Genomic DNA, 22,850 nt, shown 5'->3' with positions numbered 1-22,850 from the left:
ATCTGTTTAAGTGCTCGGAAGGGTTTCGATGAAGAGCCTGTCGAAGTGTCTTCCAATGGATTCAATGATACATTAAAATCACCCCCAAGAACCAGGATACCCGATTGAAATGTTCCAAATGTTTTAGAAATGTTATGGAAAAAGCTCACTTGTGCCGTATTGGGGCTGTAAATGTTGGCTAGAGTAAGCGGTTTGTTGTAAAGGGTGCCTTTAAGGAAGAGGAACCTTCCTTCAGGATCCTCGAGAGAATCAGTGATTGTGAGCGGGAGTTGTTTGGAGATCAAAATGGACACACCTTTTGCTTTCACCTCTGTGTTAACTGCATTGTAGAATGTCAGGTAATTAGCTTTGGAGAATTTAGGGATATGATCCCGAAAGTGAGTTTCTTGGTGAAGAGCACAACTGCTCGCAGGCTTTTCATGTAAGTCAGGAGTTGTGAGCGTTTCTCAGGTATATTTAGACCTCTTGCATTAAGAGATGCCACAGAAAGTGTATGCTGGGTTCGTACAGATGTGGGTTTAGTAGACGTTGTCGTGGATGGCAGAAAAAGTACTAATAAAGGTCTCTAATTTGCTGCAGCTTGGTGTGTGAAGGGGGGGGGGGGTAAACAAGAGGTTTGGAGAAAGAGCGAAGAAAGAAAAAAAAAGGGGGGGGGAGAGGAACCTCAATTAACCCTCCCAGAAAGCAAAGAGAATGAAAAGTAGAAATAGGAGTGAAAAAAGAGAGAGGAAAAGTCAAGAATTCAGATAATAGTAGAGGTGAAAAGTGTTAGGCATCCACAATAAAAACCCATATAAATGTGGTGTTATGTGGTCCTAAAACTTCTTTTAAGAAACCAACTCTGGAGACAGTGTAGTCCGGCTACGCCATCTTGTATTATATACATTGTTTATTGGTGAGGTTTTTGATGTATTGTGGGTAGATGTGAAATGCAGTTCGGAGATGTTTAGTCAGACCCAGTGGTGTCCACTGTGGGGGGTCGCGGGAGAGTCCCAAGGGAGACCGTCTTGGACCTATTAGGTACTGTATGTCAGGATCAAAAAAATGTGTGTAAGATAGGGTCCAGTAAAAGGTAGCAGTGACACACGGAGATATGTGGATATCAGCAAATTTTTTGTAGGGAGAGGTATTCAATTTGTAATAAGGGGACACGGGTAGGAGCTGTTATATGTAGAAGTGTGTAGATTATAATAGTGTAAGTAATCGTGTTTAAATCCAGGGATGCTCAATAACTTGTATGTAGGTATGGTATGCGGGAGAATGTAGGAGGCTCCTATGAGTCTAGTTGTATGTGAAGGCACTAAGATAAGGGTGTGAAGCAAGGTGTGGCATAGTCAAATAGTTACTTTACTATAGTATAAACATTAGACAATAGTAGCAAGGTTCATTCTGTAGTTTCCTATGAGCCATAAAGTGCGCCAACCTCAGACACTGCGAAGAGGTCTCCTTATACTGTACTAGTTCAGACTTAAAATATCAACCTTATATGAAACCTTGCAAAGAAACATCAATTGCATAACGCAGTAAGGTTCAGGGATGCAGGCCAGGGCAAACCATCTGGATAATCTGCATCCCTGAATCCCTGGAAGAAGAGAAATATTGACCCCAAAAGTTAGAGAAACCCTATATATTAGACATATCCTAACACCTTTGCCAAGGGCAGTTAGAAGGATTTCAATTGAAGATGGTTTGAAACCTGGGTTTGGAAGGTAATCACACGATATATTAGGAAGAATGTGAAGGCAGCCATAATATGGGAGGGAGGATGATGTATGGAGGAGGGAGGGGGGGAAAGGAAAAGTGTGTGAGTGTTTTGCAGATAGTACCGCAAGTATTCGTGTGTAATTCTGGTGATGATCACTAGCGTGTAGGAAAGTATGGTATTCGGAAAGAGGTCCCAATGAGCCCATTTGTGGTTAAGATGTTCAGAAAAAGGCACCATGGGTAGAATGTGTATCAAGGTATGTCATGGTCACACAATAACAGTACCATAGTACCACAATATAAACAGTGGATGAGAGTGAGAAAGCTCGTTCTGGGATTGCTCATGGACCATAAAATATGTTCACAAAGGGCAATGCGAGAAGGCTTCGTTAAACCATAGTAGTTCAAACTCAAAATCTCAGTCGTATGAGAAACCATGCATAGAGACAGCAATTGCATAATGCAGCGAGATTCAGGGATGCAGGCCAACGTCGAGGTAACTGAGTAGTCTGCATTTCTGGGTCCTGAAAAAGGAGAAACTCCGGCCTCAACCGAGGCTAACAGCACAGTGCATTAATCCATTACCACATGGACATACAAACCCCAGAACAGGCAAGATTATGATCTGTGGTTCTATTACTACCGTGACTATGCAGCCCACATAGAGCATGAGCTAATATCATCTGAGTATATACAGTCTAACTTGGCATTAACATAGAAGGAACAGGTAATATGCATGAGATTTAGAACAATCCAATTCGATATACATACCCTAGCATCTTAGCCAAGGGCAGAGAAGGTTTTTATTTGAAGGTGAATGGGAACCAGAGTTTAGGAGAGAATCACACGATATATTAGGTCGGGTATGGAAGTAGCCATAAAATGGGGGAAGGGTGATGCACGGGTGGGGAGGGGGAAAAGGAGAAGTGTCATTTGTGACGTGCATAGCGATGAGCTGGTGAAGCTGATAGACTGTCCCTAATGATGAGTCTCCGTCGTAAAGGAGAAGATGAGGTGTGGTGGAAGGATCTACGTCACCTTGCTCCTCCAGGGTGCACAGCGAATTGGGCCTCTATTGGGTCTTCATCCGTTTGAGATGGGAGGTGGGATTCTCCGGACCAGTTGGGCAGGCCCACGATTGGGATATCTAGTATCTTGCAAAATGATGCGATATCTTCCAGGAATCTCAGGATAGCTGATCGCCCCATGTGATCTGCTGAAAGGCCAAACTGGAATCTTCAGCGATATGCTATACCCCTGGAGGGCGTAGTTCCTTTCTGCGTTGTAAGGTGACATGGGAGAGATCTTGAAATAATTTGATTTCTGCTCCATTACATATCACGCGGTTTCGATCTCACGCTTTGCGTAATATGTCTTCCTTGAGTCAGAAGTCGAATAAGCAGCAAATTATATCTCTCGGGGGATCAGTGTCCCTACCTCTAAGACGTAGAGCCCTATGGAGGCATGCGATCTCAATAGGAGACTCCTGTGGTCTTTCCAAAAGATCATTAAAAATAGTTAAGAGCGTTTGGGTTAGTTGGCCCGTTTCAATTGCTTCAGGTACACCACGTACCCTTAAGTTATGTCGTCTTCCCCTGATGTCCAGGTCCTCGATATGACGATCAAGCTCTCTTAGGTGCCTAGTGTGCGTATCTACCAGTTTGAGTATATCATGGATGGAAAGTTCTTGTGTGATAACTTTATCCTCTACTGCTTCTAGCCTTTGGGCCACTGCCTGCATGTCGATATGTAACTCTGCAATTGCTGCAGAGAGGGTCTCTTTAATATCCAAGGCAACTGCTTTCAAATCCCCTATAGTGAGAGGGGCGGCTGCAGAATGGCAGGCTGTGGGTGCTACGGCTGGGCTCCTGCTCCGCGAGCGGGATGCTCTGTGAAGTGAGTGGGAGGAGGCAGCATGGGAGGAGGCCTCAGTGTGCTCTGGGGTCTGGGACCGCAATAAATCTGGAATGCTGCGGCTGGCAGGTCCGCTCGTCTGGCAGGGAGACCGCGATCGCGGGGCAGCGGGTCTCCTATCCGCTTTCCCCATGTCAGCAGTGTCTCTCCCTGCTTTGGGCACGTGCTCCTACCTCCATGTGTCGGAGCTCGGGGAATCAAGCTGCCATCTTCTCCCACTACAGTCCATTTAACATGATTTCCTACGGGACAGGTTCACATCTTTATGTTTTCACCCGGTGCATTTTTTGGAAAGGGTCGGGGACAGGGGCGGACTGACCATTTGGAAACTCTGGCACTGCCCAAAGCCCGGGGTCAGTAGGGGGCCCCATGAGATGCCCCTGGTACCTTTTTCATAGGCTTTTTTGAGTTTGGGCAAGGACACAGGGGCCCCATGATCCCCTATTGCCCGGGGGCCCCAAGAGTTTTCAGTCCACCCCTGGTCGGGGACTTTTTTAAACGCAAAAAGTTGAGTTTTTGGTTCTATAGACTTCAATGGAAACGCTGCAGAAAAGCATGTTGTGCGTTTTTTTTATGCATTTTTGTATGCGTTTTAAATTTTAAATCTGCCTAGCAACAAGAAAAAAACCCAAAACACAAGTGCAAAAATGCAACACAAAACGCACTGCAGAAACAGATCAAACACAAACTGCATAGGGGTGAACCTAGCCTAAAGGTGACAGACATAAACTATGGGGGAGATTTACTAAAACTGATGCACTCAGAATCTGGTACAGCTGTGCATGGTAGCCAATCAGCTGCTAACTTCAGCTTGTTCAATTAAGCTTTTACAATAAAACCTGGAAGCTGATTGGTTTTTATGCAGAGCTGCACCAGATTTTGCACTCTCCAGTTTTAGTAAATCCCAGCCCATGTGTCCTTGGAATCTTAGTGATTGCTTTCCTAGGCATGTTACTTTAGTAAAACCCACTTTATGGGATTACTGGTATGCTGACCATTTTTCTACATAGCAATAGAATGCTGGAAAGTCCCTATACTTCTCCACCCTGCAAACAAAATATATTTATGGCTGTCTGTGAACCTATCTAATAACATCCCAGGATAGCCCTGAGGGATCTGGGATGAACAAAATCCCAGGATCCCATGGGCTAAAGCCATGACTCGAGATTGTTCAGTTGACATTAACACTGGGGCATGCTCCTACCACTGGCACCAATGATGGGGCATTCTTCCTGCCACTGACACAAACGCTGGGGCATTTTTCCTCCTACTGAACATCAAGGCTGGGGCATTCTACCTCCAACTTGATCATCATGGATGAGGCATTCTTCCTCCCATAGAAACCAATGTTGGATCATTCTTCCTCCCCCTAACACCAATGATGGGGCATTTTTCATGCCAAAGACTACCAATGCTGTGGATTCCTTTCTCCTACTGACACCAAACCTGGGGCATGGTTCCTCCCACAGATGTCAACAATTGAGCATCCTTCTTCCCACTGACCACCAAGGATGGGGCACTTTTTCCTACAAGTGAGCACGCATACGTAACATGGATGATGAGTCCATTTTTGCATCCAACACCCATTTATATACAGTATGCCCTAATGTAATGCTGTTAACCCAGTTAGCAATGGTAACTCCTATATTTCTCTCAATACAGTTTTTTAAGCAAAAAAAGGATTAATATACATTATACCCAGCACAGAAGTCTCTCTACCATACACACAGCTGTAAGTAAAATCTGCACAGCACAAATACCGAAGTGTTCAGTATAGCAGAATAGGCACTTAACATATTGTATTTGGTCGGTTTTACATTAATACATATGACAAAGGTTGTAGAAACCAATGTTTAATATGAAAACAATAGCAAATGCAAATTTTGCAAACATTCTCCATAAAGGGGTAAATGGGTCAGCAAATAATGGAGATATGCTTTTTAAATCAGATGGATGATTCTTCAACACATGTTTTATTTGAATCATTTATAACACACCCATGACAGGCTCTTAAACCATAAACATAGACCATCTTAATCACATTAAATCATTTTAACAATAGTAATGTCAGCTTTAAGTGACTTTCATCTACATCTCTATTCTTACTATAGTCATCAAATGACATTCTTCCAATCAAGGCACTTTGGTTGGATCAGCAAATTATCTAAATGTTCATGGGGCACCAGCAAATATTGCCGGTCAGCACTTATTGGGGGGCACCAGCAAATACTGCGGGTCAGCACTTATTGGGGGCGCCAGCAAATACTGCCAGTCAGCACTTATTGGGGGTGGGGGGTGAAAGTCAGAAAAGCTAAAAAAGTCTTATCTGATCACTATTAATGTACATCTTTCCCTCCTTCTGATTTGCAAAGCTGGGACAAGGGTTGGGCAGGAGGGGGAGCTGTTCTGGGCACAACGGGAGCAAGGGGGCAGAGAATGGACACAGGGCAGTAAATCCATTCCATGGCATGCATTAACAGTGGGGATGGGGGCGCAATTACACATCTTTGTCCGGGTGCTAGATGAACTTGTCCCAGTACTGGTAATATGGTTATATAGTTACATAGTTAATATGGCTGAAAAAAAGACAAAAATCCATCCAGTTCAACCATTAAAAAAAAAAGGAAAAAAAATGATTATCCTATACCCACAGTTGATCCAGAGGAAGGCAAAAAACCCAGCAAAGCATGATCCAATTTGCTCCTGCAGGGAAACAAATTCCTTCCTGATCCCCCGAGAGGCAATCGGATATTCCCTGGATCAAATAAATGTTAGTATCCAGTTATTTTCTGTGTATCCAAGAAATAATCCAGGTCTTTTTTAAAGCAATCCACTGAGCTGGCCAGAACCAACTCTTGAGGGAGTCTATTCCACATTTTCACAGCTCTCACTGTGAAGAAACCTTTCCATGTTTGGAGATAAAATTTATTTTCCTCCAGATGTAAAGGGTGCCCCCTGGTCCTTTGTGATGACCTCAGGGTGAATAGCTCTACTCCGAGTTCACTATATGAACCACTGATGTATTTATACATCATTTATGTGTAAAGATGAGTTCACCAGCACAGACAACTGCAGGTCAAATTTTGTCATTTCTAGCCACCTTCTAATGTTATTACCCTTATGTTGTAGGTATTTTTTTACATCTGTCAGGGCTATTACATACTCTCTAATTACTCCTAGAATTACACTCAAGGAATCGTACAGGAATGTAGTGTGTGTTCCTATGCGATTCACACGCAGCTCTGTGCAATGCGATGACAGCCCACTGCGTCTGTGACCAGCATTTGGGGTGTTGATAACATTGCATGGACACCCACTGCAGATCGCAAGGGCAATGTGCTTTGAATGTGGCGCAGGAAACAAGCATAGATTGCAGCTTTCCTGCCAAGTGTTCTAGTGTTTACTGTCCCTCATTGTGACCTAAAAGACATCATGCAATTTTATTGTATCTTGTGATTTTATAACCCTTTAGAAATATGGCTGACATTTATTAATTACATGCACTTCTAGACATTAGGTTGTCATCACACTTACCATGGAAGCTGGGTCTGTTATCTGCATTGTGATCCCAGCATCTGACCATTAACCCTTTGGCTTCTGGCACCATTCTAACATCACTGCACTTGTCTAGGACACTCACCGCGGGCCTCTGGCCATCAGTTACACAGCGCAGGATTACTGCTGGAAGAATACCTAAGAAACAGAAGTTATAAGATATTGAACACACCCTTGTGTTTATTATGAATTTGATTATTCCGAAGAGTTTTTGTATTCATATAAAGAGGATGTAGCTCTCCCATATAAACGTAACACTTGTAACATGTATGTGACTGCATGCCAGGTTTGATTCCAGGTTTGCCACTTTCCTCAGTACAGCCTTAAAAACCTGGCATGCCTATATATATATATATTGTACAGGATGCCAAGGGTGGGTCTTGGATGGGTGCTATTATTTGGCACTGATATTCAGGTTGTGGTCTCTTTAAGGGGGATAGGTGAATGTACTCAGGTGTCTTACCCATATAAGGTGAAGGATCTGGGACAGTTGTATAAAGGAGAGGACTGAGTCGCAGTCCTCTCAGCTTTGGTAGTAGCCTATTTGGGACCCTGAATTCTTGAGATCTTGAGAAGATGGGGGGGGGGGAGAGATGAGGGTGGAGGTCAGGAGAGAGAGGGGGGATGGGGGGGGGGAGAGATGAGGGTGGAGGTCAGGAGAGAGAGGGGGGATGGGGAGAGGGGGGTGGAGAGGGGGGTGGAGGTCGGGAGAGGGGGAAGGGGAGAGGGGGGTGGAGGTCGGGAGAGAGGGGAGAGAGGGGGAAGGGGAGAGAGGGGGAAGGGGAGAGAGGAGGACGGGGGAGAGAGGGGTGGAGGTCGGGAGGGGGAGAGGGGGGTGGAGGGCGAGGGGGAGAGGGGGGTGGAGGGCGAGGGGGAGAGGAAGGTGGAGGGGGGAAGGGGGAGAGAGAGGGGAGAGGGGGAGGGTGGAAGAGGGGGAGAGAGAAGGGGGAGGGGGGGAGAGAGAGAGAGAAGGGGGAGAGAAAGAGGGGGGAGAGAGAGGGGGAGGGGGAAAATAGAGAGAAAGGGAGAGGGGGGTGGAGGGCGAGAGGGAGGGGGAGAGGAAGGTGGAGGGGGGAAGGGGGAGAGAGAGGGGAGAGGAAGGTGGAGGGGGGAAGGGGAAGAGGGGGAGGGTGGAAGAGGGGGAGAGAGAAGGGGGAGGGAGAGAGAGAGAGAAGGGGGAGAGAAAGAGGGGGAGAGAGAGGGGGAGGGGGGAAAAGAGAGAGAAAGGGAGAGGAGGGGGGGGGGAGAGACCGGTCTGAGTGCTGCACATGTGCTGGAAGTTGCCAAACAACTAGAGTTGGACTGCGCTAACCTTGGGCTAAAATCCTGTATATGAACTATGTTTCTGTTTATATGTTTGTGGTGAAGATAAGTGGACTCTTGTGTTATGTTCTCTGGAATTATGTCAACTCTGCATTATATGTATATATACATTTACATACACACAGTATACACTATATGGCAAAAGTATTAGGACACACCTCCAAAACACAGGCATATAAAATCAAGCATGCAGACTACTTCTACAAACATTTGTGAAAGAATGGGTCGTTTTCAGGAGCTCAGTGAATCCAAGCGTGGTACCGTGATAGGTTGCCACCTGTGCGATAAGTCCATCCGTGACATTTCCTGGCTACTAAATATTCCACGGTCAACTGTTAGTGGGATTATAACAAAGTAGAAGCAACTGGGAACAACAGCAACTCAACCACCAAGCGGTAGGCCGCGTAAAATGACAGAGCGGGGTCAGCGCATGCTGAAGCACACAGACTTCAACATAGCTTGCCCTGCAGATTAGAGAAAGTCCTGAAGTGTACATAGTTCCTGTTTCTGGAATACCCCACTCATCTCCCTCAACCCTATCCAAGTTCTCTCAAAATAAAAATAACACCCCTAGACTGGTCATTTGAAAAACGTGTGAGTGGGCCTACAGTATGTGCTTGGCTGTGGGGCAAAGAGTTTGGGGAGGACCTGGACAGTATTCCAGCAGCTCCTATGGGAGTAGTGCTACAAAGAAAATGCTTGAGCCTTAAAACACTTGAAACTGCAGTACAAACATTAAAAAAAAAAAAAATCCAAAAACAACTGAAAAAGCTGAAGTGGTTCTTTGCCCTGTTTGAAAAAAATTAATAGTCAGCAGTTACAAATACTGTAGCTGCTGACTTTTTATAAAAGGACACTTACCTGTCCAAGGGTCCAGTGCTGTCCTCACCCGAGCCAGTTCTTCGCCGGTCATCGGGTCCATGGCGCTGGCATATTTACTGTGGACAACTGGCTGTGACTGCTTGTGGCTTCACAGCTGGTTGCCCACTGCACATGCGCTAATGTGTGCTGCCCTTTGTGAATGGACCTGCAGCCTTTCTGGGACCTGTGACATGTCCCAGAAGATTGCAGGTGGGGGAGAGGTGCTGCGGTGATCCAACTAGATGTGGGGTGGGTATCTGTCAAAACCAAGCACCTGCTTCCCCTTACCCCAGAAAAGTGCCAAAAACAGAAAAGGAGGTCATACAGCAGAACTTAAGTTTTAGGGTGAAGTTCCACTTTAAGCTGGCCATACATGGATGAAGATTTGCCCGGGTCAGTGGGGTTCTATCAACTGATTTCTGTACAACCAGCTTGTTGGGTCTTTCCCAAATCATCTTTTGCCACCGGCTATAGCTGGCAATACTGATCATTGTGTTCTAATGACAGGGAAGACTCCTTGCTGTGAAAACACAATAGCTCAGCAGGAGTGATTTCCCCATCGGAATAAACAAATGGCAACCACCCCAACCTATAACTTGTTTTTTGACACATATCGTCTATCCATGTGCTCTTTGCTGCAAAAGCCAATCAAAAAATCCCACCTCACTTACCAGCTAGCCTGCAACAAGCTGAATTAACGCTAACATTTTATGTTAAAACAAGGGGTTTAGTTTGCACACATTTGCAAATACATGCGCAAGCTGCAGAGGCCACGTCATGGCACCCTATTGTACTGCAGTCCTAACTCTATAAATTTTGAGAGTCTCTATCAACAGTACAAATTGGGGCACCCACCCCAATGTGCAAGGAGCACATGGAAGGGCAGCGCATGTCAAAAAGCAACAAAAATCCACAGCTTACTTACCAGCCAGCCTGCAACAAACCAAATTAACCCTAACAGTTTACATTAAAACAAAGGGTTTAGTTTGCACACATTTGCAAATACATGCGTAAGCCGCAGAGGCCACGTCATGGCACCCTATTGTATTGCAGTCCTAACTCTATACATTTTGAGAGTCTCCACCAACTGTACAAATTGGGGCAACCACCCCAATCTATAACTGGCCTTTAAAGCAAGGAGCACATGGAAGGGCAGCTCATGTCAAAAAGCAACAAACAAAGATCCCCAGCTCACCTACCAGCCAGCCTGCAACAAACAGCATTAACCCGTCTAACAGTTCCCATTGAAACAAGGGGTTTTATTTGCACACATTTGCAAGTACTTGTTTACGCTGCAGCCTCCACGTCATGGCACCCCAGTATATCTGCAATCCTCACTCTATAAATTTTTCCTAAGTTGGAGCAGAAATATAATAATGGATAGATACCTAGAGGGAGCCCACCCCTCCTTAAAGGTATAGGAATGCACTGGACACCCAGCAATAGCACAATGGCAGCAAAGGTATCCAGTGTGTCCTCTCACCAACAATACAAAAAAAGGCAAACACCCCAAGCTATAACTGGCTTTTGCAGCATCCTTGAATGCGTGGATAGGTAAATCCAATCTTTTTTTTTTTCGTTCAACCTGCTGGTTGAAAATGATGTATGAGCTGCCTTAGCCTAAAAACTGGTCTGGCCAATACAAAGAAGATGATGAGACATATCACGGATGATACTGCTTTCCATTGGCTACAACAAAAATGGTTGAAGCTTGAAAACACATGCAGTATACTTAAAAAATGTGCATACCCATGCAGAAAAATATGCAAAAAAAGTAAATCCACTCCTCCTCATGTGTGAATACGGGCTAATAATCCAGTTAACATAAAATGTGAGAACATTCAGCAAAAGAACTGAAGCAACAGCTGCCTTGACACGTTCCAGTTTGGGGTATGTTCTGGAAGCTCAGTAGAACTGAAAAAATACCTTAGATGAAGAACAAAACATTCTGTTTTACAGAATACGTCCAGTTGAATGTGACTAATTGCTACTAGCTATATTAGAAACATAACAAAAGAACGGGGTTTACAAAAACGTACCTGGGTAAGGCTCTTCCCCTGAAAAAACTGTCCACGCTAAGATTCCGAAACTACAACACAACAAAACATAGCCGAGAGTCAGTGTCTAAAATATGGTTAAAACAGCATACAACTGTACAAATGTCAACATAAAACATACATTTCCAGTTATGGTTTTTATTCCTGGAACACTTGTATCATAGCAAGTTCCTTTTTCTTTAAACAAATACTCAGTTATGAAGAAGAGGAAATGCAATGCAATGTGGTAGGGTCAATTCAGCTTCCATCAGCTGTAAATTAACAACTTGAAGACCAGGCCTAGAAAATTCTTTAGAACCCCCAAACATATTATAATAAATAACTATATATATATATATATATATATATATATATATATCAAAGGCCCTAGCGAATATAATGTTTCAAATTCTTTTTGTCACATGGTAAAAAAAATTCACTTTAGTGAATTGTAATGCAAAAAGACACAATATATAACCTAATTTTTTGGTAAAATATAAAAGATGATGTTACGCCAAGTTAATAGATACACTATATTGCCAAAAGTATTAGGCCAGCCCTCCAAATAATTGGATTCAGGTGTTCCAATCACCTCCATGGCCACAGCTGTATAAAATCAAGCCCCTAGGCATGCAGACTGCTTCTACAAACATTTGTGAAAGAATGGGTCACTCTCAGGAGCTCAGTGAACTCAAGCGTGGTACCGTGATAGGCTGCCACCTGTGCAATAAGTCCATCTGTGACATTTCCTTGTTTCTAAATATTCCACGCTCAACTGTTAGTGGGATTATAACAAAGTGGAAGCAACTGGGAACAACAACAACTCAGCCACCAAGTGGTAGGCCACGTAAAATGACAGAACAGGGTCAGCGCATGCTGAAGTGCACAGAAGTCACCAACTGTCTGCAGAGTCAATAGCTAAAGACCTCCAAACTACGTGTGGCTGATTAAGGTGGTAATTATACTCACTTAGTGCAAGGACATTTTTCCTTCAAGGGACACCACTGATGCAGCGACAGTTTTCCTTCCAGTGATATCACTGATGCAATGACAGTTCTTCCAGTGACACCACTGATGCAAGGACCTCTTTACTTCGAGTGGCATTACCATTTTTAAGAAGCTTTTTCCTTCCAGTGACCTCACTGATGTAGGGACATTTTTCCTTCCAGTGACCCCAGCGCCGCTATTAGCCCCATTCCCTCCTCCACCCAAGAAGAGGGGGGAAGGGACAATTTGCTATCTTCACACTAGGGACTGGATGACCTTGTTCCGGCCTTGGTTGCAAGTACACAAAAATAACTGTAGATGCAACAGGAATACCATGTGCTCCTACTATCCTCATTGACTCAAAAATACAGTGAGGGGGATCTACTAAGACTGGTGCACTCAGAATCTGGTGCAGCTGTAGATGGGAGCCAATCAGCTTCTAACTTCAGCTTCTTCAATTAAGCTTTGACAATAAGTCACACTGCTGCGATTTGTGAGCAATTTCAGCACTATTTTCAGGTGCGATACCATGTCTCCCATACTCATTCATATGGTGGGGGCAGGATCTGGGGGCCCACTTGTTAAAGGGGGCTTCCAGATTCTGATAAACCCCCCCATCAGTAGACCCCCACAACCACCGGCCACAGCTGTAGGGAAGAAGCCCTTGTCCCCATCAACATGGGGACAAGGTGCTTTTGGGGTAGAGCCCTCCTGCCCCAAGGCATCCCCCTAATGTTGAGGGCATGTGGCCTGGTATGTTTCAGGAGGGGGTGCGCTCGCTCGTCCCTTCCCTGACCTTCTGGGCTGCATGCTCAGATAAGGGTCTGGTATAGATTTTGGGGGGGACCCCCACACCATTTTTTTTTTTTAATTTTGGTATGTGGGGGGGTATCCCTCAATATTCATACCAGACCTGAAGGGCTTGGTATGGATGGGGGGAACCCCATGCCATTTTTATGTGTTATTTTTTAATTACTGGGCTATACCGGCAATTCTTTTTACATTCAGCTGTCAGTGGGGAAACCCACTGACAGCTGAAACATGAATGAATGTCTTCCCTACTAAAATACTGCATGACTTAATAATATAACTTGTGCTGTATTTTAGCAACAGTGCAGTATCTTACCACATACTCAGATGCGGTAAGATACTGCTTAGTAAATTGTTTGTGTTCGAAGTTTGCAGTCAAACTTTTGTTCAAATGTTCGACCTTGAACCAAACAGGGGGGTGTTCAGCCCATCACTACCTGTGATGCACTGCAATAGTAACCTATGGTCTATGGTTGGATTGTGTATCTTATCATTGTGCACAGCTTTGTATTGCCTTTTACTATTACCTTTTGCACCACCAGCCCCTCCCTCCTAGATTGTAAGCTCCAAGGATCAGGCCCTCCTATCCCTCTTGTATTGAACTGTATTGTTGTTGTATTGTCTCCCGTTATATTGCAAAGCACTGAGCAAACTGTTGGCGCTATATAAATCTTCTATAATAATAATACCTGTTGTCTGCATTCAAAATATAAATAAAACAATTTACTGTATATGACACAAGCGGTTTGAGAATTGTTTTGTAACATGTATAGTTTGTAACTATATATATATATATATATATATATATATATATACACACACACAGGAGCAGTCACTATTACTCGTTATACACGTAGATTCATAATATGATAAAAAAAATTCATAAATCTCACCTGTAAACATCACACGATCTCGAAGGCTGATAGTTGATGTTATTTAGAGCTTCAGGGGGCATGTAGGACAACGTCCCTGCAAACGATGGCACGGCAGAAGTAGTAGCCCCAACAATCCTGGACAATCCAAAATCTGTGATCTGTTAAAGAATTATAATTAATTTTATATGAGTTGTCAAATACTGGCATCCAAGAGAAACTCAAGATGGTTTCATCCAATGTGGTGGTGGAGGTGGAGAGGGAAGGGTATGGGACAATTTCCCTAATTTCTCCATTTTAAAAAAGCAATAAAAAATGGTTTCCTGATACACCTCGTAATTCAGTGTTTCTTTTTAAAAGTATGTTTCCACATTGTAAAAGTTTTTATTTAGAGTACCCTCTTAGTCACCTACCTTCTCATTACTTCACATAGGGCAGTGACTTCCTCCGTCTGCTCTGGGTCTACTTACTGTAGTACACTGTGAATGTGCCACATATTTTCCATAAAACGTACACCATGGCCTGCTAGTTTGATGAAGAGGACTAGAGCTGCATGAGCTGGGGTAGGTCACAGCAGACAGTGGAAGTTATGGACCTATTTGTGATGGGAGTCACTTTGGGTGGGGGGCCCATGGAACCCAGCTTACTTTGGAGAGTTGGGCAGACCCCTGTCTCAGCAACCCATATCCCTCTTATGTGTAAATCACCCTGTGCCTGTTAGGGGTACAGGGTGATCTGTCCTAATATTGGGGTGGGGGGTTGTTGATTGTTTGATGTTATGTGGCTGCATCCCATTTTTCTATTGTTTGGAAGCAAACTATTATGGGATGTATGTGTTTATGTGTATTAGCTTAGTGGGGGGGGGGGGGGGTCTCCAGCAGCCCTTCCTCCTGATGGGACTGTCTGCTGGTGTGAAGTTTGAATACCTGTGCGTCTCTTGTTACTAAATGTACATTGCTCCGCCCTATGTCATTATACAAGGAGGGGAAATTGTCCCCTGAGTGTATATATCTTGTATCTGTGTTCAAATAAACCAGTCTACCTCCTAGTTTACTTCAAGAGTGGTGTTGTCTAGTCTTTTATGGTCGGCTGTGGTGTCCGATGTCGGTGTTCAGATGGGGAAGCGGTATAACGGAAGTACTGGGTCGGTTCCGGTACACTACTTATAGTGAACGACCGGGGATATGTATGGGGAAAAGGAGGTATTTAGGAAGGATAAGTGTAAAAGCACACATCCTGAATACATTGGGCACAAGTGCATAATTTTACACATACTCACGCAGTTACCAACAACAAACATTGGTAGTAGAATTGCTGACACCTCAATGACTTGTTGGAAAGGTGCCATCCAATGAGCCAATCATTTAAACACATTTCTGCCCTGAAAGAGCTACCCTGGGAGTAAAAAAACCTGATTGTTCTTCACAACCACAGAGCTCAACCTAACCGATGATCTGTGGAATGAACTAAAATATCAACTGCGAGCCAGATTTTATCCTTCTACATTGCTGTCAATCTAACTGTTGGAAGCAAATCCTGCTAGATGTGTTCCAGTATCTAGCAAGAGGAAAGGCTACCATGACAGCAAAGGGAGGATCAACTTGATGTTCACAATCTTGGTTTCAGAATGAGATGTTTGAGAGGCAGGTATCTCAATGTTTTTGACCATATAGTGTAATATATTTAGTGCAAAATGTGGACCAATGGGGTGGTGGAACAAAGCAGTGTAGGGGGAAGTCTATCCATTGACTCTGTTGGTCCGCTCATTATAATATTAATATAAAGATTTGCTTTAAATCTGCACATAATCCACATTAGCCCACCCCACCCTCAGGAGCATAAAACCATATCTCTGATGCTGCTATATACATTGCATGGACTAGTTATGACCAATATGCTCAGACTCCACAGTGCCCACTAGAATCTAGCACATCCACTGAGAGTGTACAGGAACTCATCATGGGGAGAAAATATGTACGTTATTAGTCCTTATGGCCAAAGTGACACCTCCCCATTACTCTTGCTGTATCATTCAGCTGTCATAGATCACTTACCTGAACATCTAAATGCTTATTTAAAAGGACATTACAGGGTTTTAGATCACGATGGATTATTGGGGGATCCAGACTGTGAAGGTAGTTCATTCCAAGGACCACTTGATGAAGAATCTGGAACTTCAAAGCCCATGGGACATCTGGGATATCGTCAAAGAGAGTGCGTAGAGAACCATAGGGCATATACTCCATGACAAGTCCATGCTCTACAAGACTGCCTTCAATTTTCTCATATACTCCAAGAAGACGGAGAACATAGGGGTTACTTGCTTTCTGCATCACATCTCGTTCCTTCATTAGATCCTTCATTCGTTTTTTCAGGTTGGAACTGAAACAAAAATCCAGAAGCTATTGTGAGTCTGTTACTGATGCAGTATTACAGTACCTACTACTGGACTGATCACAGGCACTCATACCTCACTGTGCTCCTGTGGCTACTGTCCCACTACCAGTAGCCCTCGAACCAGAGCTGTGCGGGAGGCTTTCCTTTTCACGTCAGGCTCACTATCTAAGGTACATGATACATTGCAATCAAGGGCATATTTACCACAAGACAAACAAGACATTTGCCTAGGGCGGCATTTTTCATGGGGGCAGCACTGCCCCCCAAAAGAAGGAACACAAAAGCCGCATGGGGACCAAGTGGGATCCGATAGAGGCTGCAGGCTGCTTGACGGTGTATATGGAACCCCACTCTCATTCACAGGTATGTCCGGAGCGGTGAAGGTGATTATCTGTGAGTTTCTTGCTCGCTCTTGGCGGGGTGGGGGAAAGTGGTGACGGGTGTATGGGGGAGGTGGTGGTAGTGGAAGACTCTCTTGGCCAGGGGGGGAGGTGGTATTGGTGGGTGTCAAGTTCTCCCCTTGGGGAAGGGGTTTTTTCAGGTTGGAGTTATATGCGCTCTCCACTGTTGTGGGGATGTTGGTCGGTGTCAGGCTCTAAGGTGGTGGTTGTGGGGTGGGGGGTTGGTCAGTGTCAGGCATTCTCCACAGTGGAGGGGGGGGTGGTGTTGGTCGGTGACAGGCTGTGTGGGGGGGGGGGGGGTTGGTCTGTGTCAGGCTCTCTCCATGGGGGAGGTTGGGGTGACCCACTGATTGAATTTCAGCTTGATTTGCTTTGTTTGTGGCCAGCTTAACTCTCTTGTATTTAAAAGATAAAGACAGAGAGTACAACAAAATTGAAGTGCCATAGAAACTGTTGGTGCTATATAAATCCTGTCTAATAATATTAATAAATAACATAAAAGTATCACATACAGTCCTTAAATGTTTTGTCAGCTAAAACAGTTATATAGAGAGAACCTGTGTTTGTATGTATTACAAGCAACTGTGTATTTACAGTTGTGTCCAAAATTATTCAACCCCCAATGCTGTAAAGGGGTTTAGGGACTATAGTGTACATTTGGAATTGTATTCAGAATCAAATCCTACAAGGACGTTGTAACTACCCAAATGCAACTAAAATGACATCAATTGTTTATGTAATACAGTAGTAAATGGTTCTTATGTGGTTTCTTCATTGCCACAATTATTCAACCCCTTAAAGACTACCACTCTGAAGAACAGAGGTTCATACAGGTGCTTTCCATCAGGTATTGAAAACACCTGTGGATGTCACCGAGCAGCAATCAAGCATAATAAGCACCAATTAGGCAGCTTTAAAATGACTGTGATACTCAGCTCCTTCTAGACATTTACTGGTGTGGTTACAAACATGGTGAAGGCAAGAGAATGGTCCAGGAAGACAAGAGAAGAGGTGATTTCTCTTCACAGGAAGGGCAATGGCTATAAGAAGATTGCAAAGATGTTAAACATACCAAGAGACACCTTAGGAAGCATCATTCGCAAATTCAAGGCAAAGGGCACTGTTGAAACGCTACCTGGTCGTGGCAGAAAGAAGATGCTGACTTCGACTGCTGTGCGCTACCTGAAGCGTAGAGTGGAGAGAAGTCCCCGTGTGACTGCTGAGGAACTGAGAAAAGATTTGTCAGATGTGGGTACAGAAGTTTCAGCCCAGACAATAAGACGCACACTGCGTAATGAAGGCCTCCGTGCCAGAACTCCCAGGCGTACCCCCTTGCTGTCTCCAAAGAATAAGAAGAGTCGACTGCAGTATGCCAAAAGCCATGTGGACAAACCACAAAAGTTGTGGGATAGTGTTCTGTGGACTGATGAAACAAAATTAGAACTGTTTGGGCCCATGGATCAACGCTATGTTTGGAGGAGGAAGAACAAGGCCTATGATGAAAAGAACACCTTGCCTACTGTGAAGCATGGTGGAGGGTCAATCATGCTTTGGGGCTGTTTTGCTTCTGCAGGTACAGGGAAGCTTCAGCGTGTGCAAGGTACCATGAATTCTCTTCAGTACCAGGAGATATTGGATGGAAACGTGATGCAGTCCGTCACACACCTGAGGCTTGGGAGACGTTGGACCTTTCAACAGGACAATGATCCCAAGCATACCTCCAAGTCCACTAGAGCATGGTTGCAGAGGAAAGGCTGGAACATTTTGGAGTGGCCATCGCAGTCACCAGACTTAAATCCGATTGAGAACCTCTGGTGGGACTTAAAGAAAGCAGTTGCAGTGCGCAAGCCTAAGAATGTGACTGAACTGGAGGCCTTTGCCCATGAAGAATGGGCGAAGATACCCGTAGATCGCTGCAAGACACTTGTGTCAAGCTATGCTTCACGTTTAAAAGCTGTTATAACTGTAAAAGGATGCTGTACTAAGTACTAAGATTGAATGTCACTTGGGGGTTGAATAAAACTGATAATGCTGTGAGCACAGAAAAGACATTTGTGGTTATTTCATTATAACTGTTATGTTATATTTGTCTGACCTACAAGTGCCTCTTTAATGTAAATGTAAGCAAGATGACTGAATGATCAAAAGCAATGTCAAACTGGCCAAAACACTCAATTTCAGTGGGGGTTGAATAATTTTGGACACAACTGTACATACATGACTTTCTACGAGTTTCACTTTTACATGAGCCGTGTGCTGTCTTCACACATGGAGTATTTCCTTTTTCTTTCTATATTTCGGATGTGATTGTAATCAGTTCCCCATCTGTCACAGTCTGACTTCCCGTACAGTTGCTCTTGTTGTCCCCGGGTTGGAGTAGCTCTGTGACATTATACTCCCACCTCCTGAATTTCCTAGTCTGGGGTTTTCCCAAATTCTTGTGGAAATTTCCACCCAACAAAAGTCACACTGATCTATTGCACAACAGAGTCTGAGCTCTGTGGCTCCTTTTCATTCATTAATCTGTGACACCATGCAGTCAATATATAGCTAAAAAATGCCCAAAGCAACACATCTCCTGTACAATTGGTGTAATGGTAATACCGGCCTAATATACCTTGAATGTACAATTGATGTAATGGTAATACCGGCCTAATATACCTTGAATGTACAATTGATGTAATGGTAATACCGGCCTAATATACCTTGAATGGTGTTTGGTATCAAAGCAGACTTGTACTTAAAAATTACAATTCTTCAAGCCCCATGTAAGTTTGACCGTTACACATTATTGAACCAATTCCTCTCTCACACATGTTCACCCTTTATGCAACCAGAACAATTCATTTTTACATTTTTCACTATGGACTTGTTTATTCGGCAGAGCTTTCTTTTGGTGGTATTTGATTACCACTGGGTTTATTTTTTGCAATATAAACAAAAAAAGACCAAAAATTAAAAAAAAGGATATTACATATATAATATATATATATATATATATATATATATATATATAGTAATGCACATTTTTTTATCTGGAAAAAAATGGGCATTATTATTTTTTTAAAGTGAACCTATCCTTTAAGTGCTGGTTGACAGCAGCAAGCCACGCTGAATACACACTGGTGTGCACTGTGAACCACAGTGCCAGGGCACCATCCTGTCTCATTGCACTGTTTACTTTTACTGTTTACTAAACTTTATTGAATTGTTACGAGTGACATTTCAATATAGTTCTATTTACCACACCAGTAATATGGTGGCTCATATCTCAACCCACTTCTGCATTGAAAACAAGGCATTTTTTCTTGTCTATGTGCTGGGAATAGCGGCTAGTATAGCCCCAATGGATCTGGTGTGAATGAGCCCCAAAGCAATGTTTCACCTACAGTTTGCTAGTCTTTTATATAATAACAATAATAATTAATAGTACTGCTACTAATAATAATAAATATAATGATAGTAATTAATAGTACTACTGCTACTACTACTACTAATAATAATAATAATAATTATAGTACTATTGCTACTACTACTAATAATAATAAAAATAATGATAATAATAGTACTACTGCTACTACTACTACTAATAATAATAATAAAAATAATGATAATTAATAGTATTACTGCTACTACTATTACTAATAATAAAAATAATGATGATAATAGTACTACTGCTACTACTACTAATAATAAAAATAATGATAATTATAGTACTACTGCTACTACTAATAATAATAAAAAAAAATTATGATAATAATAGTACTACTGCTACTAACACTACTAATAATAATAATAAATATAAAGGTAATAATTAATAGTTCTACTACTAATAAAAATAATGATTATTACTAATAATAAAAAAAAGATAAACAATTATTACTACTACTAATTATTATTTATTATTATGATGATTATAATTAATATTCAAGATTTATATAGGGCCAACAGTTTGTGTAACACTTTCAAAAATAAAAGAAAACAGTACAGTTACAATACAACTGAAGAGAATTAGGAGGACCCTGCTCATGAGAGCTTACAATCTAAAAGGAGTGATACAAAAAGTAATAAATGTGGGAGCTAAAAAAAAAGGTTTTGTCTGTAGTTTATTTTCGGATATAGTAGAGAGGTAGTCGAACTCCTGTCAGGTTTGTATCTCTGTCTGTGCCCCCATCTTGGAGATTCCCCTTCTCTATTTGTCCTGTTTACCGTTATCATCAAAAGTGAAAGAAAACTCCAAATTTTGGGCTGTCATCGGAACAGTTATAGAAGGGAAATCTTTGACTAGTTCTGGTGACAACCAAGGATGTCCTCTCTTTCGAGGGATTTCCTCTCAATTCCTGTCTTGGCTATGGGTCAGCAATTAAAGGGAAATCTCCCCAATGGGACAAAAATGGCATAGATGGTCATAACCTTTCCCTACCCCATCTGAAATGAACAAAAGAAAAGTTTTGCCTTTTAGTTCTCCTTTAATGGAGAAAGCATAAGTCCAGTTTTTAAATGAAAGTAGGATAGGCTTTCGTGAAGAGAGGAGTTTTCAGGGTTCGCCTATGAAAAACAGTGTTCCAGAAGTATCTCATGTTAGTACATACCTACGGGCTCCTTGCATCACTTTGAGCGCGATCTCCATTTTCAATGTCCGGCTCCATCCTCTATAGACGTTCCCAAAGCCACCATGTCCCACCAGCTTCAGCTCCTCCAGATCTCCGGGTGGGAGACGCTGCATGTTGGAGCTCTGCTTACAACACAATAACTGAGCTGTTACAGGCGTGGAGGGCTTTACTTGTAGCTGAGGGGGTGGAGATCAGAGCCCAAAGAGAACTTCACACTGTGTACAAGCGACAAGGGATTTCTGCTCTTGCTTCACTCATGTTTATTTGGCTTTTTCAAAGTCGGTTATCACTTGTAAAGGCGAAGACTTTCTTTTGTTTTTTGTTGGGTTTTTTTGTACACAATAGATTCTTGCATGGCTCAAACTGTCCTTCTACGACTAAGGGTTCATGTACACTGCAGCTGATAAACTCACGTTTAGGAGCTTTTCTGTGCTTTTTTCAGCAGCCCCTGAACTCTCCCTAATGTTTTCCTATGTGTCCATGTACACATCATCGTTTACAGTCGATTACAGGCAGATGAGTTTACAGTTGCTTTTTTGAACGCAGAAAACTTGCATTCAGCAGTAGATTTTATCAGCGTTCCAAACGCAAACCGCTTGTAAACGCATGCAAACACGGCTAACCGCGTCTATAGGCGTTGAAATTTTTTTTTAACTCTTGCATTTCCAGATGCTGTCCAGAGCCTTTTTTCATCCTGAAAAATGAATGCAAAGCATTTTCCTGGTACACCATACTTTGAGGTTTTGCTTGAAAAAAAATATGTTAGATATTACTGCAATAATTTCTGCACAGAAATGAGCTGGAACACATCCAAACACCACAAAAAAAAGACAGCTAATCTCAACAAATACTGCTCTCTGCTTCTGCTCTCTCTGCTTCTCTCAAAATGTCTGAAATAGTTAATTTTTTACAGTTTTTCAGTGCATTCTGGGCATTTTGGAAGGTCTCCTGAGGTTATCTTAAAAAAAACACTTCTAAACACAATCACTCATAAACGTGGTATGCAAACACGGATAAACAGACTTTTTTTAATCTACGTTTTCCAGGAGTCAGTTTCCATCGATCAGAAGTGTCCGTGTACATGGGACCTAATGCTGGATATACATGCTGGGGTTTTTTTTACTCTTTCAGCTGGCGAGCTTAACAAAAAAAACAAAACAAATGGGTTCTCCCCATCCACACAAGCAAGGTGGGTGGTGAGTGGAGGAATCCTCCCCGCTGTGCTATGGTATTCTGACAGTGGGGACTCCTTCGTTGGCTGAAAGCACTGATCAGTGCTGTAGCTGATTGGCTATAGCAGCTGATTGAATAAAAGTTTTCCAACAGTCCTGTTTGACAGATGTCATTCTATCAATTCACTTCTCTTGACCATAAAGA

General features: G+C 43.0%; 1 protein-coding gene across 1 annotated transcript in view; it reads right to left on the bottom strand.

The window, feature by feature from the left end:
* LOC149452252 (receptor-interacting serine/threonine-protein kinase 3-like) overlaps nt 1–21,626 on the bottom strand; it is a 33,879-nt gene extending 12,253 nt beyond the window's left edge. The window contains exons 1-5 of the mRNA XM_089689574.1: nt 21,453–21,626; nt 16,117–16,444; nt 14,084–14,223; nt 11,397–11,446; nt 7,153–7,311 (exon numbers count right to left, since the gene is read on the bottom strand). Coding sequence (XP_089545700.1) covers nt 7,153–7,311; nt 11,397–11,446; nt 14,084–14,223; nt 16,117–16,444; nt 21,453–21,586 — 811 coding nt within the window. The 5' untranslated portion in view covers nt 21,587–21,626. The remainder of the gene's footprint in view (nt 1–7,152; nt 7,312–11,396; nt 11,447–14,083; nt 14,224–16,116; nt 16,445–21,452) is intronic.
* Between the last annotated feature and the right edge of the window lie 1,224 nt (nt 21,627–22,850).

Source organism: Staurois parvus, unplaced genomic scaffold (genome assembly GCF_062004578.1).
Source record: "Staurois parvus isolate SC_StPar_1 unplaced genomic scaffold, SC_StPar_1.0 ptg000486l, whole genome shotgun sequence".
NCBI lineage: Eukaryota > Metazoa > Chordata > Amphibia > Anura > Ranidae > Staurois > Staurois parvus.
This window is presented reverse-complemented; position numbering and strand designations above follow the sequence as displayed.